Source organism: Pleurodeles waltl, chromosome 4_1 (genome assembly GCF_031143425.1).
Source record: "Pleurodeles waltl isolate 20211129_DDA chromosome 4_1, aPleWal1.hap1.20221129, whole genome shotgun sequence".
Lineage (NCBI taxonomy): Eukaryota > Metazoa > Chordata > Amphibia > Caudata > Salamandridae > Pleurodeles > Pleurodeles waltl.
Genome location: NC_090442.1, coordinates 733569327 through 733582297, shown reverse-complemented (window position 1 = coordinate 733582297; position 12971 = coordinate 733569327). Strand labels below are relative to the sequence as shown.

General features: G+C 44.7%; 1 protein-coding gene across 1 annotated transcript in view; it reads right to left on the bottom strand.

The window, feature by feature from the left end:
* LOC138288093 (collagen alpha-1(VII) chain-like) overlaps positions 1 to 12971 on the bottom strand; it is a 963348-nt gene that overhangs the window by 408068 nt on the left and 542309 nt on the right. Inside the window, exons 61-62 of the mRNA XM_069229319.1 lie at positions 4285 to 4374; positions 3168 to 3206 (exon numbers count right to left, since the gene is read on the bottom strand). Coding sequence (XP_069085420.1) covers positions 3168 to 3206; positions 4285 to 4374 — 129 coding nt within the window. The remainder of the gene's footprint in view (positions 1 to 3167; positions 3207 to 4284; positions 4375 to 12971) is intronic.

The window sequence follows — 12971 nt, the reverse complement described above, 5'->3', positions numbered from 1 at the left end:
AGAATTCCACCAGGAATCTGTTTGGCCCCGGGACCTTCCCTGTAAGCATGCTGCTTATCACGCCCTGGAATTCTTCCTCTGATATTGTCTGATCTAATGCCTCTCTGTCCTGGGGTTATAGCCTGGGGAGGGGGAATTCCCAGATGACGGGTTTATTTACCACTGAAACCGAATTATCCTTTACCTCATATAATACTTTCAAATCATTCAGGAATGCTGACGCTCTTCCCATTGGGTCCGTGACGAAACTGTGCACCTTAACGTGGGTTCCTGGGAGAAATTGCGTTTTCACTTCCCTCTTTGCCAGCCAGTAGATCAGTTTACCAGCCTTATCCCCGGCATCATATATTCTGTATTTGGTGACTAGAATTGCCATTTTGCCCTGGACCCAGAGTTTGGTCCTCAGTGATTCTCTGGCCTTGTCAAATTTATGGAGTACTGCTGGATCTAGTGTCCGGGACACCCCCATCTACAACCCCTCAACTTCCTGCTCTAACACTTGGATTTCTGTGCACATTTGGGATTTATGGAGTTTGGTGTAGGATATGATGTTGCACCTAATGACCGCCTTCAGTGCCTCCCACAATGTGACATCTGAGAGAACTGAACAGTTATTCAGGCCCAGAAAGCACCCTATTGCCTCCTGAATCCCTTACTGAAACTCATCCTCATCAGGAGCCGGACCAACAGGGGCCAGGCAGCCCATTCTCCCCCAACCTGGTAGCTGATAGTTAGCGACAATCGGGGAAGGGTCAGACAGGATCTCAGGAGGATTCTGGAGTATGTGATCTCATGGAGCTTTCCCACCGGGGTTAAAAGGTAGTCAAGTCTAGAATGTGTTTGTTGTCTATAGAATTAATGTGTATTAGGTATCTGTGGGTGCATGAGTCACCACACATTGCTAGGAACTGCTGACTGTAATCAGGTGCCCATAAGATATCTCCTAATATGAGGGTTAGGGTTTGTAGAGTAAAGACCCGTGTCAGCCACAGTATTAAAATCCACACCCAGTATGACTGCATCCCTGGGGATAGTCTTAAGTACACTGAGCAAATCATGAAAGGGGGTTTCGATCATGGTGGGAGGAACATAGACACTGACCATAAACTGCTTCCCAGCTCCCCACTGACCAGCATCCACCTGCCCAAGGGGTCAAGAAAAATCTTTGTCACCTTTAGGGGAAAGGCACGGTGGAGAAGGATTGTGATGCTCCCTTAGCCTCTATTGTATCCATTGTAGACCCTGGTGTATCCATGTCTGCCCAGGAATGAGTAACACATGCCAAGGAGGTGTGTTTCCTGCAACAATACCACTGCTGGAACCCATCTCCTGAATCACAAGAGCACCGCCCCTTCTTTATTTTGTCATTTAATCATTTAAATTCCAGGAGACCACCTTATGTTGAGTACAATTTGCCACCTTAGTCATAGGCACTAATCAATAAGGGAAGGCACTGTTGCGTTCCCTAGACTTTGAATGCAAGCTGCAGCTCAAAAAACAAAGAAACCTAGCAAATGTTCAAACTTTCCCACCCCATATACTGCAAAGACTGAGGCATTTGTTGCCCATTTCAACAAACTAAAATAGATGTAACTGAGAAAGACTTCTGTAGGATCTGCACATCATATGTCTATAAGAAGGATGAAGAGGTGGCCAGCGTTTGCATAGTAGTGAGCATTTTGCATATCTGAAGTCTTCGCAGCCCCTAGGGTGGCACTGTCTGGGAGGGTTCTCACATCATGATTCTGATTGGACTTCTTGTGCCATAGCGGACACCCATAATTCCCTTCCTTGACATGACACCTCCTCTCCTTGGGGTTCAGAGCAGGCGTTCAGGTTCCGACCCCACCCTCTTGTCCCCTCCAGCACATAAGTCACCCATCTGTCGCTGAAGAGGCCTCTGACCCTCAACCCACTCCAAGGTGGCCTCTTGGGTTTGAAAAAAAACAGGAATTTCCCAGCAAATATTGCCTTCAACTTGGCCAGAAACAACAACACATAGCGAATCTGAATAGCTCTGAGTTTCTTTTTGACTCTCACAAAGGACCAACTCTGTTGCTGGAAATTTAACAGCATAATCAGTGAACAGCAGTACCTTCACAGCTTCACACATCACTTCTTTCTGGTCTCTTGGTGAATAAAATATAAAGTCTCTTTTGCCATAATTCAAAATCTGTAAAATAATAATCAGGCTTGAGGGGGAAACCGTGTGGAGGGCAGTGTACCAAGGATCTGTGGACTCTCTCTAGAACACAACATGTCAAAAGACACCCTACCACCAAAGACACCTAAGCAAGGATCTTAATCAGGTAGTGAAAAACAGCTCAGACTTGGCTCCCTCGATTCCCTCTGGGAAGCCCACCAACCGTAGGTTGTTTCTCCTGAAGCGACCCTCCACATCCTCTGCTCTTCTCTCCAGTCCATCTGTCAAGTGCTGCAGCTGCCTGACCTCTTTCCATAAGGAAGTAACCTTGCCCTCCACGGAGGGATTTGATCTCTGTCATGCGTTCTATAAGCTTCTGCAGAACCTGCAGGAGCAGTGAAACCTTGACTGCCATCCCCCCAATCTTGTCTTCCAGTGCCAATTTACAGTCTTTAATCACCTGTAGGATGAGGGTAGGCATGGCAATATCCCCTGTGTCCCAAGCAGTGTCCACATGGGCAGTGTCATCCCCCGCCTCGAGGGGTGTCATCCCCCGCCTCGAGGGGCTTGGTGGGATTAATGTACCACTCTATCCGCCCCTGGTTTAACGGTGCCTGGGACTTTTCTTAACCATTACTATTTGTCTGGCGGACATAAATGCCTTTCATGGCCCCAAGAAGACATGGCTTGTCACGGGTCCCTGTTCCCTCTGAATTCAGGTAAAGAAGACAGCAGGGACCAGGCTCAAAAGGAATTACAAAGTCTTTTTTATGACAGTACCACCTGCACTGCAAATGTTGCTACAGGAAGCATGGACTGAAAGCCCGCAACAGTCAATGAAACATGATGATGAATAATCACAAGAATAACTTCTGAAAATAGAAGGTCAGTGATGACAGTGACATTAACTCCTTGGAGGGTTTTCAAATGTCTGTGTGAAAAAGTAAATAGCTCATACATCAAATATCTCATAAAAAGCTGCCAATTAACCTGTCAAAAGAAGACCATACACATGTATCATTACCTTGATTTCCACTCCTTTGCCAGGCAATCCTGGAACTCCCTTCAAAAAGAAAGTTAAGAAAAAGCATTTAGAACAATGTAATAGCCAGATGCACACAAAGGTCAACTGGATAGAAGACTGCACACTTGAAGTGACATTATCATTTAGAAAGAAGTGGTTACTGTGTATCACACTCCAACCATTTAGACTAATATGCCCCTAAAGTCAATTTTACTCAACCTAAATTTTGAGCTGTTAGTCACAGGCTACAGTTCTTGACAGGAATGGCAGGTAGGCTATCACTGGTATTTTGCTGAAAGTGGTTCTGCTGTGTTGCAGAAAGCCCTTTAGGACTTTTTTTAAGTTTTCAATCTTCAGAAAGTAGTCAAAGTTAAAAAACAAAAATAGTATGTGTAAAAAACGTACAAAACCCATAAATCTAGCAATACCTGAAGCATGCCAGGTTTACTACTTTGCCTGAAGCATTTCTAAAGGACAAATAACTGGCAAAATGTGATGCCTTTCCAAAAACTGCCGTAGTAGAATTATAATTTCACACACCCCTATTATAGACACTTTCTTGTAAAAGCAAGATAACCTGCAAAACACGTGTTAGATGTTTAAAGGTTGATATGTTGGCTGCCAGAAAAAAAACAACTGAATGGATTGATACTTATGAAGGATATTGAGAAGAAAAAATGACCAATGTGGACTCTAAGAAGGCAATTTACTTATGTAATTTGGATTGAAGGGTTTAAATAAATAATTATATTTTTTTTCAGAAAAATAAGTTACTTAATAATAACACCAACAATAATAAGGATACAGTTCATTTTGGAGAAAATACCCATAAAACATACAGATATAATAAAGTAATAAATACCATTAGAATTGATTAAAATGGGATGTCTAAAGTCCCCCTATAAACACATAACCCTGTTACTTCTTCTAGAAAAATAAATCAAGAAACAGAAAACTCTATGGGCTAATTTGTATACTTAAAAGTATTTAAGGGCCTGCAAACTGTTAAATGTTCTGTAATTTTGGGTACAGTTTCAAGGCTATCAAGAGTACTTCAGATTCCAGCTTTAATTTGTAGGTCACTTAATGGTGACTATTCACATTCATTTGAACTTACAGGATTTCCAGGAATGCCGGGCGGCCCCATTGGTCCCGGAGGTCCAGCGGGTCCCATAGGTCCTGGAGCACCTTTCTGTCCTTTGGCAACCTGTATTAACAAAACAATAATCATTTAAATTATTCTCATGTTGTGGCAGTGCAAAAAGCACCCCGAAGACCACCTTTCACTCAAGGAATGCCAAGTCATTGATCAGAAACTCAAAACAGGGGTTAGACTGTTGCTGGAATTCCATCGTATGACACGGAGTCTAAACAAACAAAATACTTACGGGGCTATTCACAAAGGTAACTTATACTTGTGAGTAGTTTACATGTCTCAGCTCACTGTTACAGTTTTGAATAACTTTACTGATTTTGGCGATTCACAAAATCAGGATGTAAAATTACTCCTTTCTCTGAAACTGGGAATGGAGCCAATTTTATCAGTGTAAATTACTACTATCAGTAAGAAACAGTAGTAAACCCAGCACACACATGGACAACCAGTGACACTGCAATGTTTTTCCATAGAAAATAATGGAAGTAGGAACTTAAAATAAAACCTGCTAGAAAAAATGTTAAATTAGATTCAATAGCTATTTATATAACATACCTTATTTAAATAAAATCAAATACAATTACTTTTAAGTAATTCTATACATCACTTTTAATAATTATCAATGCATAATAAAATTATGATTTTTTTCACTTTAGATGGAAATGTATTTTTTTTAATTTAAACTTAATTTTTTTTATTTAATTTAACATGTTTAAATTAATTACAGATTTTATTCACGATGAAGGTAAAGGTGAATAGTGTTGGGCATTGTTTCTTTTGTTCTACAATTCAAATAAATAGATAAGGTTAATTTACGATAACATTGAACATAAAAATATTTTTACCTAACTTTATCAAAGTTTGATAAACTTGTTTACATTTCCCTATACTTTACCACACAGAGATCTCCACCCCAACTGTGGAATCTCTCTATGTTAAAAAAAAACTGGGTAAATAAAAATGTTAATTTAACTCAAAAATAGTTAGTTAAAATATTTGCATAGTTAATATTAATGTAAATTAATTTTATATAATTTAAATGCAGAAAAAATGAAAAAATCTATATAACTACTAACACATTCTAATAAAATCTTTAATTGATTGAAATATATTAAATAATATAAACATGATTTTGCTGGTTTAAATTAAAAAATAAACCCTGCCTCAAGTAAAAATAAATTAAATGTTTACGCACTAATAATTATTAAAGTTGATGCATAGATTTAATTAATAGTATTGTAGAGCAGTGACCCCCACCCATGATACCTGAATAAAAGACGTAGTTGAATAGGCGAGTGCGGAGGAGGTACGAATGGGCCAGATGAACGAGTTACTTACCTTCGGTAACGACTTTTCTGGTGGTTACATTAGCTACCTGTGGATTCCTCACCTAATGAATACTCCCATGGCGCCAGCATTCGACGGAAATCTTCTTACTAGTCTCTGCACGTCGACGAGGACGTCACTCTAGCCCACGCGACGCCGTCTGACGTCATACAGGCAATAAGAGGTCCTCGACGACGTGCGGACGTCAGTACCAATCATTTTTTACGTGCATGAGAACAACCAGGCAATGCAATGAAAGAGCAAGGCAACATCCCATTACATTGTAAAAATACACAACATTGCATGAATAACTGTAAATCTTTTATATATATATATAACTCTCTCTTTTTAAAATATATATACACATCAAGTATATACACAAAGATATATACCTATATACATATATAAATATAATATATACAACATCTATTGCACCCTCAAAGACCAAGAGGAGCGTACTCAAGGATTACTTGGTAAGACCAGAAAGGCAACGGGGAGGCGGGTGGGACCGTGAGGAATCCACAGGTAGCTAATGTATCCACCAGAAAAGTTGTTACCGAAGGTAAGTAACTCGTTCTTCTGATGGATACAACTACCTGTGGATTCCTCACCTAATGAATAGAGTCCCAAAGCAGTACCACGCCCGGCGGTGGGTGCCTAAATGGTCAAACCAAGAAATCCTGCAGCACTGACCGTGCAAAATGGCCGTCCCTTCTAACCTCAGAATCCAAACAGTAATGTTTTGCAAAAGTGTGAAGGGACGACCAAGTTGCGGCCTTGCAGATGTCGACCACAGGAACACCTCTGGCCAAGGCCGAAGTGGCCGACTTAGCTCTGGTGGAATGAGCTCTAATGCCCTCCGGAGGATCCTTCTTTGCCAAAGAGTAACAGATTTTAATGCAAAGAACAACCCACCTGGATAGTGTTCTCTTGTGGACTGCCTTTCCTCTCCTCTTGCCCACGTATCCAATAAACAGCTGATCCTCCAGCTTGAAATCCTTTGTTCTATCAATAAAGAAGCTCAACGCTCTCTTTGGGTCCAGACGGTGCAGTCTTTCTTCCTCTTTGGAAGGATGAGGCGGAGGATAGAACGTGGACAAAGTAATTGCCTGAGCCAAATGGAAGGGTGAAACAACCTTCGGGAGGAAAGCAGCCTTGGTCCTCAACACCACCTTATCCCCATAAAAAGTTGTATAAGGGGGCTTTACTGATAAGGCCTGCAACTCACTCACTCTCCTTGCTGATGTTATAGCTATCAGGAAGACTGTTTTTAAAACCAAATACCTTAAGGGGCAAGAATGCATAGGTTCAAAAGGGGACCCCATAAGGAAAGTCAGGACCAAGGACAAATCCCATTGCGGCATAACGAATGGCTTTGGAGGATATTTATTTAGAAGACCTTTCAAGAATCTAATAACAATAGGGGATTTAAATAAAGATGGTTGGTCTGGAAGACATATGAAGGCTGACAAGGCCGATAAATAACCCTTAATGGTAGCCACTGCACAACCTTTCTGCGCTAGAGACAGAGCGAAAGACAAAACGTCCGATAGATGAGCATGCAAAGGATCAATCTGCCTCTCTCCACACCACGCAACAAATTTAGACCATCTATTAGCGTAGATAGATTTAGTGGAGTGTCGCCTGGCCGCTAATATAACATCCACTACCTCAGGCGGGAGAGAGAAGGAACTCAGGTTGCCCCGTTCAATCTCCAGGCATGTAGGTGCAGACTCTGGAGGTTGGGGTGTAGAACCTGCCCCTGCGACTGCGAGAGGAGGTCTGCCCTGAAAGGGAGACGGAGCGGAGGGCACATTGAGAGTTGGAGAAGGTCGGAGTACCATACCCTCCTTGGCCAATCCGGAGCTATTAGGATGACTAGAGCCCGGTCCTGGCGAATCTTCCTCAATACTCGAGGAATCAAGGATATGGGAGGAAACGCGTAAAGCAACTGGCCGCACCAGGTTATTTGAAACGCGTCCCCCAACGCTCCCTGCATCGGATACTGGAGGCTGCAGAATAACGGACAATGCGCGTTCTCTCGAGTGGCAAACAGATCTATCCGAGGAAACCCCCACCTCTGGAAGATTAAACGGACTTGATCTGGATGGAGACGCCACTCGTGGTCTGCCGAGAAATGTTCAAGACTCCGGCCAGATGGTTTGCTATCAAGCAAATCTGATGGTCCTTTGCCCAGGACCATAGTCGAAGAACTTCTCAGCAGAGAAGGTACGACCCCACTCCTCCCTGCTTGTTTATGTACCACATCGTGGTAGTATTGTCCGTTAGGACCTGTACCGACTGACCACGAAGGGAAGGGAGGAAGGCCTTGAGAGCCAGACGTACAGCCCGTAACTCTAACAGATTGATGTGAAACATCTGTTCCTCTGGAGACCAAAGACCTTTGATCTCCAGATCCCCCAGATGAGCTCCCCACCCTAGAGTGGAAGCATCCGTTATGACTGTGGCCACTGGTGGTGACTGCTGGAACGGCTTTCCTTGTGAAAGATTGTTGCTTGCAATCCACCACTTCAAATCCACAGCAGCATCTCTGGAGATCTTGACAGTACCCTCTAGATCCCCTTTGTGTTGAGACCACTGCCTTCGGAGGCACCACTGAAGAGCCCTCATGTGCCAGCGAGCATGCGTGACCAACAGAATGCAGGAGGCAAACAGACCGAGCAGACGAAGGACCTTGAGGACTGGAACTACCGCTCCATTTCAAAACATTGGAACCAAATCCTGAATATCTTGAATCCGCTGAGGCGGAGGAAAGGCCCGACCCAATGTTGTATCCAGTACTGCCCCTATGAACAGGAGGCGCTGAGAGGGCTCTAGGTGAGATTTGGGCTCGTTCACCGAAAAACCCAGGTCGAACAACAACTGGGTTGTTGACTGCAGATGATGCGACACAAGCTCCGGGGACTTGGCTTTGATCAACCAGTCGTCCAAGTAAGGGAATACTGCTATCCCCTTCCTTCTGAGTTCTGCCGCCACCACCGACATCACCTTCGTGAAGACTCGAGGTGCTGAAGTAAGACCAAACGGAAGGACCGCAAACTGATAGTGCTGCGATCCCACCACAAACCGGAGATACTTCCTGTGTGACTTGAGTATCGGGATATGAAAGTAAGCATCCTGCAAGTCGACAGACACCATCCAGTCTTCCTTGTTCAACGCCAAAAGCACCTGTGCTAGGGTCAGCATCTTGAACTTTTCCTGCTTGAGGAACCAATTCAAGATCCTCAGGTCCAGAATTGGTCTCAAACGACCATCCTTCTTGGATATCAGGAAATACCTTGAGTAACATCCTCGACCCCTTTCCTGCTCTGGGACCAACTCCACTGCGCCCTTTGAAAGGAGGACTTGTACCTCCTGTTCTAGCAACAGGAGGTGTTCTTCTGAACAATAAGAAGGGCGGGGCGGGATGAGGGGCGGGAACTCCCGAAAGGGAAGGGTGTAGCCTTTTCCCACAATACTGAGAACCCACATGTCCGTTGTAACAGTCTTCCATTTTGTGAGAAAATGCTGTAATCTTCCCCCTACAGGAGAGGAGTGAGTGGGAAATGGCGGAAGCCTAAGGCTGCTTCCCCTGCTGCACCCCGCCAGAGGATGAGGAAGAGGCAGAGTGCTGCTGAGAGGCTCCTCTGGTGCGGACCCTACCTCTCCCCCTAAAAGATCTATAGGGATGGGAAGAGGCAGGTTGCTGATATCTTCCCCGAAAGGAAGAGGAGGAAGAGCCACGCCCAAATCCACGAAACCTCCTGAAAAATCTGGAAGAGGCCGTGGCAGAAGGAGCTTGGAGCCCTAACGACTTAGCCGTGGCCCTGCTTTCCTTAAAACGTTCCAAGGCCGAATCAGCCTTGGCCCCAAACAGTTTGTCCCCATCAAACGGGAGATCCAACAATGTGGACTGTACATCCGCAGAAAAGCCCGAGTTACGGAGCCAGGCCTGTCTCCTTGCCACCACAGTTGTGCCCATTGCTCTGGCTACCGAGTCGGTGGTATCCAGTCCCGTCTGGATAATCTGGGTCGCAGCAGCCTGGGCATTTGAAGCAAGATCCAAAAGACCCTGGGGAAGTTCTGTAAACGATGAGGAAATGTCATCCATCAGAGCATGAATATACCTCCCCAGGATACAGGTTGCATTAGTGGCTTTTAACGCCAGACTGCAGGACGAAAAAATCTTCTTGGACTGCGCCTCTAGTTTCTTAGAATCTCTGTCCCCAGGCACCGTCGGAAAAGAACCAGGCGCTGACTTGGATGAACAGGAGGCCTGCACCACCAAGCTCTCCGGCGTAGGGTGCCTAGATAGAAAACCAGGGTCAGTCGGAGCCGCCCGATACCTCCTGGCCACGGCTCTGTGAACTGCTGGGGAAGATGCCGGCCTCTTCCACACCTCTAACACCGGATCCAGCAGAGCATCATTAAATGGCAAAAGAGGCTCCGCCGCAGCTGAGGCCGGATGTAACACCTCTGTTAAAAGGTTTTGTTTAGCCTCCACCACCGGCAAAGGCAGGTCCAAAAAACTAGCTGCCTTCCGTACCACTGCATGAAAGGAAGCAGCCTCCTCAGTATATTCTCCCGGGGACGAAAGATCCCACTCAGGGGAAGTGTCCAGCCCACTGGCCGACTCCAGACCACACAGCCCATCACCCGAGTCCTCTAGCTCTCCTTCCTCCAGGGCTCGTTGGTACTCCTGCTCCTCTAATACACGGAGAGCACGTCTCCTCGAATGAAGTCGTTGTTCAATACGCGGAGTCGACAATGCCTCCGCCGAAGCAGCTGAAGCAGATGGACCCACCGGAGTCACAGGCCGAAATCCCGACGTCGACGTCGATGGGATGGAAATCCCCGGGGCCAATCCTTCTGAAGCCACCGGAGCGGCCACCGGCGCCGAGCCCACGTTCCCAAAAGGGAGAAAGGGCATAAAGGGTGCCGGCCGAAGAGGCGCAGGATCACCCAAAGAAAAGGCCAAAGGCCCAGCCGGAGCACCCCCTGGAGCCATCTGTTGGAAGATGGCGTACACCGCATTCAAGAATGCGGAACTATCGGCTCCAGGGGTGGGAAAAGCCGGATACTGAGGTGCCTGTCTCGGAGGCGACCCCGACGCCGGCCTCGACGTCTGCGCCGGAGAAAACACCTGAGGCTCCAATACCTCAATCACCGACGCCTGTCCAGGTGAAGTTGGAGACGCCGGAGAGGGCAACGGCGTCGAAGGATGCGGCGTAACCGTGGGACTAATCTCCCATGTCCTTCGGCGCCGATCCGAAGACCTGGAACGAGTCTCCTTCGAATGACGCCGAGATTCTCTACGGTGCCGGGAGTCTCGATGACGCCGATGTCTTGGAGAAGAAGACTTCTTGTGATGCTTCTCCTTCGATTTTGCCATAAACAGCTTCGCCTCACGTTCTTTGAGGGCCTTCGGATTCATGTGCTGGCATGAATCACAAGTCGAGACGTCGTGGTCGGAGCTCAAACACCAAAGGCAATCGGAATGAGGATCCGTCACCGACATCTTGCCTCCACACTCACGACAAGGCTTGAATCCAGACTTTCTCTGCGACATTATTACCACAGCGAAAGGCTACGCAGCAAAAATACACTGTAACCACAAAAGTAACAGTTGCTCCCTCGGAGATAACCGTTTCGAATGCACGGAAAAAAGGGAACTGACGTACGCACGTCCTCGAGGACCTCTTATTGCCTGTATAACGTCAGACGGCGTCGCGTGGGCTAGAGTGACGTCCTCGTCGACGTGCAGAGACTAGTAAGAAGATTTCCGTCGAATGCTGGCGCCATGGGAGTATTCATTAGGTGAGGAATCCACAGGTAGTTGTATCCATCAGAAATCAAAATTACAGAAATCACGAGATCCTCCTGCCTCCGGGGATGAAATGGCATGACTGAGTGAGAGATTGGAGGGCAACCTCAGATAGAATATGCGAGCCCAGCTACATCGGGTGTGATAAGACAGTGACTATCTGCTTTACCCTCAAAGTCTCTAAAACCTTGACACCTAATGGCCAACATACACACAGACCAAGGGGGAGAGTTTGTAGGTTCTGTTTTTTCTTTTTTTAATTGATTCAATAGCACGTCCCTTGTCTTGATCCTAACGATTTGATTCTGAGAATGGATGCAGGACATGCTCCATGATGCACAAACTCCATTCTATGCTCTATTGGATGGACCATACTTCTTTGAAATGATGTATACCATTGCATGCTTTTTTGTGGGATGCAATGTTCTTTGATATTTCATGACTAGTGATGTTAGAACTCCAAGAAAGGTATTTTTTGAAAAAAAAGTATAGTGTTGTAATTATATTTTAATGAACATTATTACATTAGTTTTTAAATAAAAAAGAGTAATTAAAATATTTTATACATACATAATAAATATGTAGATTTTTAGATATTGTTTACCAATAAATATATATATATTTTTTTTACTATTTTAAATAACAGTTTACAATTATTTTCTAGGGTGTTTTATTTTAAGTGTCTTCCTCTATTATTCTGTATGGAAGGGTGTTGCATTACTAGTGGTTGGCTATGAGTGGTGCTGTACTTACTCCAGATCTCAGATGGAGTAATTTACTACTGTTTTTTGTCCCTCTTTGGCTGCATTAACTTTAGAAGTGCAGTCTGTGTATTTCAATGGTTCATAGAACAATAGCTCTGTCAGATGAACTTGTGGGCAAAATCAATAAAATCTGAAATTGCAGATATGTTCATAAACGTCTAATTGACTCAATCCAAATCTGTACTTGCAGCTTGCCACTGAGTGGGAGCTCTGTTGACTTGACAGCGAATTTCAGTTTACATGTGACAGAGTTATAAATAATCAATGCGCATCAGCCAATGGAAGAGAAGGCTCAACAGATGGGTCAAGCACATACAGCTGCCACTTTTTGACCCTCAGTGGAACTTAATACCAGATGTTTAAGAAAACGTATTTAACTCTAAGTTGTTCCATAATTAGCCCTGATGAAGACCCTATAAATGTAATGGAATCACATGCTTCTTAGGAGAGTCAAAAAATTAACAATTATAAATGTTGCCTGCATTTGTAATTTCTACTTTTTGGGCAACTATGGACATGTGACTATTTCGCCCTCACTAGAGAAAATAAAAATTGGGACACGACGGGCACGCTTACTAAAAGGATCTGCAATTTGTTGTTTTTATGTGAATTTACAGTCACTTTCTGATGCACTGCATGGGATCTATTTTCACTTTGCAGCTATGGAGCACCTGATTGTTGGATTCAATTATGTATTTTCATGAAACTACTAGGAATACAGGGCACTTATTCAA